At 38.7% G+C, this 2203-nt stretch overlaps 1 protein-coding gene across 1 annotated transcript; it reads right to left on the bottom strand.

The window, feature by feature from the left end:
- Positions 1 to 925: 925 nt before the first annotated feature.
- LOC126911197 (uncharacterized) lies at positions 926 to 1924 on the bottom strand. The gene has a single exon (XM_050696615.1). It carries the CDS (start codon positions 1922 to 1924, stop codon positions 926 to 928), a length of 999 nt encoding a protein of 332 aa, XP_050552572.1.
- Between the last annotated feature and the right edge of the window lie 279 nt (positions 1925 to 2203).

The raw sequence follows: 2203 nt of genomic DNA, 5'->3' as shown, positions 1-2203 counted from the left end.
AATTGTGTAAAGGTTATTGTAAAAAAATTGCACAAACTCATTGCATTCCATTTTTGAGGCGAACTGATCCCAGTCTATTTGCTCGATCTCTCGCCTGCAACTATCGAAGTCAGTTTTACGATAACATAATTTTTTTACGGAACAATTAGGTAAGATATTGGAACAACTAGTTCGCAATATTATTTCAAAGGGCGGGTGATGAATGTCAAGACGACTAATAGGGATAGTAGGAGTAACCGAAGTCACATCTGCTCCGTCTGTAATTACCAAGTCAAGAATCCGGTTATTTTGGTTTGTGTTGCTATTCAATTGTCGTATTGTATGCAACTGAAACAGATCATATATAGATTTTGACTTCTCGCAGTTATAACCCAGAGGATAACCCGTTTCAGCTGACCAGACTATGTTCCCCAAATTAAAATCGCCCACAATACAGGTCAAGTGTTTTGATGTATTATTGAGCCTGTCGTTACAGCCTTTCAAAAATTCTTTTACAGTATTAGTAGGCAAATAATCAGGGAGGTATGCAACACATAAGCTAATAGTAAGAGATTCACTCACATTGACTTGCAACCACAGATCTTCCAAACATTCAGACTCCCAGTCCCTTCTACATGAAATTTGTAGTTTTTTTGAATAAGCAACCAGTACACCTCCACCATGGCTCTTATTGTACCGAGCCCGAAATTTAACATCCCGATCTCCACGTAAAACACAATATCTATCATCAAATAGCTCAGAAGATAAAATAGTATCGTCCAGCCACGTCTCAGATAAACATATAATATCGTAGTTATTAGTTAAAACTGTATTATAAATATCGAGAGTCTTGGTTTTTATACCTCTGACATTCTGATAATATATTGATAAATAAACGGTTACTTTTTTTATCTTAAAAACAATGCTACAAACTTATTTTAATTACTTAACAAATGAGGCCAAGACTTTCCCTATTCTTAATAATAATATAATGAGAGCCTTCCATTTTCCTGACATATATACGACCATTTTTAACCCAAACAAACTTGTAACCTAGCTCTTTGGCCTTCTGACGCGCCGCTGCGTGTAATATCTTGTTAGTTGGAGAGAGGTGCTCTGACACGAACACAGATTTCTTATCTCCGCCTATTCCTAGTAATGAGGTATTAAGTTTGTCATTAGGATTTGACTTGTTGTACCTGTATACCGCTGAATAAAATTCATCTCGTTTTCTTACACTTCTAAACTTAACAATAATAGCACGAGGAAGCTTGCTTTCCTTATTCAACTTAGCCACTCTGGTGCATTTTATGACGTCTTCTTCTTTAAAACTGCAACCCACTACACGTGAACATTGCTCTAAAAGTTTAGGTAGGCTCTCATTTTGATGTTCAGGCACGCCCTGTATCTCCACGTTTTCCTCGCGCAGATGTTGTTCCAATGTGTTTAATCGCTCTGAGAGTCCCGCCACAGTGGATTTGAGTGCATCGTTTTCATTATACAGCACTAAATTATCTTTGATTAACTTATCAACTGTGATCTTCATTTCATCGTAGCCGGTACTGATAAAGTCGATAGACTTTCGGAAATCCTGTAAATCTTCCTTAATAGATAATAGTTCAGTCTTCATGATATTAGAAATAATTCCGGGCAACTCCAGAAGAATCACTTTATGGACTTGTTCGCTAATTGCCGATACCAGAGAGTCGTCTATTTTTCGGTGCGAGCCAGTAATAGGCAACTGACTAACCTTTGCCTTTTGATTGCCGTCACTCTTATTCTTTCTAAAAGTGACGTTACCCAAACCAGTGGCCTGTTCCTCGCTTCTAGCGGCATTAGTATCACACTCCCTAAGGTTGCGTACTGGGGTGTTGAGGTTCCCCACTTTGGGAAGCTTACTTCGGCATTCATGGCATGTCCACTCCAATTTCTGCTCTTCCATCATGGTGCTATAAAGGTTTTCGGGTATATTCGCACAGGTGAGATCGTAAAATTGGAGACATTTGTAACATTTTAAACATTCTCGACTATCAACAGAACCCTGACAACCTGCACAAGAAGTGACCGTAGGCGCCATCTATGTGTTGTGAGTGAACTAATCACTTACTCAATAGCTTGAGTGATTAACAAACTAATCGCCGAAGTCACAGTTGTATGACAATACAATCGGTGTATGATAGTACTGGGTAATTTCAAACGGCAGCGACACTGGTTAGCTGGCGTA

The sequence above is a fragment of the Spodoptera frugiperda genome, chromosome 10, assembly GCF_023101765.2.
Source record: "Spodoptera frugiperda isolate SF20-4 chromosome 10, AGI-APGP_CSIRO_Sfru_2.0, whole genome shotgun sequence".
In the NCBI taxonomy this organism is placed as follows: domain Eukaryota; kingdom Metazoa; phylum Arthropoda; class Insecta; order Lepidoptera; family Noctuidae; genus Spodoptera; species Spodoptera frugiperda.
Note: the sequence above shows the minus strand (reverse complement) of the source record. Positions and strands in the feature narration are given on the sequence as shown.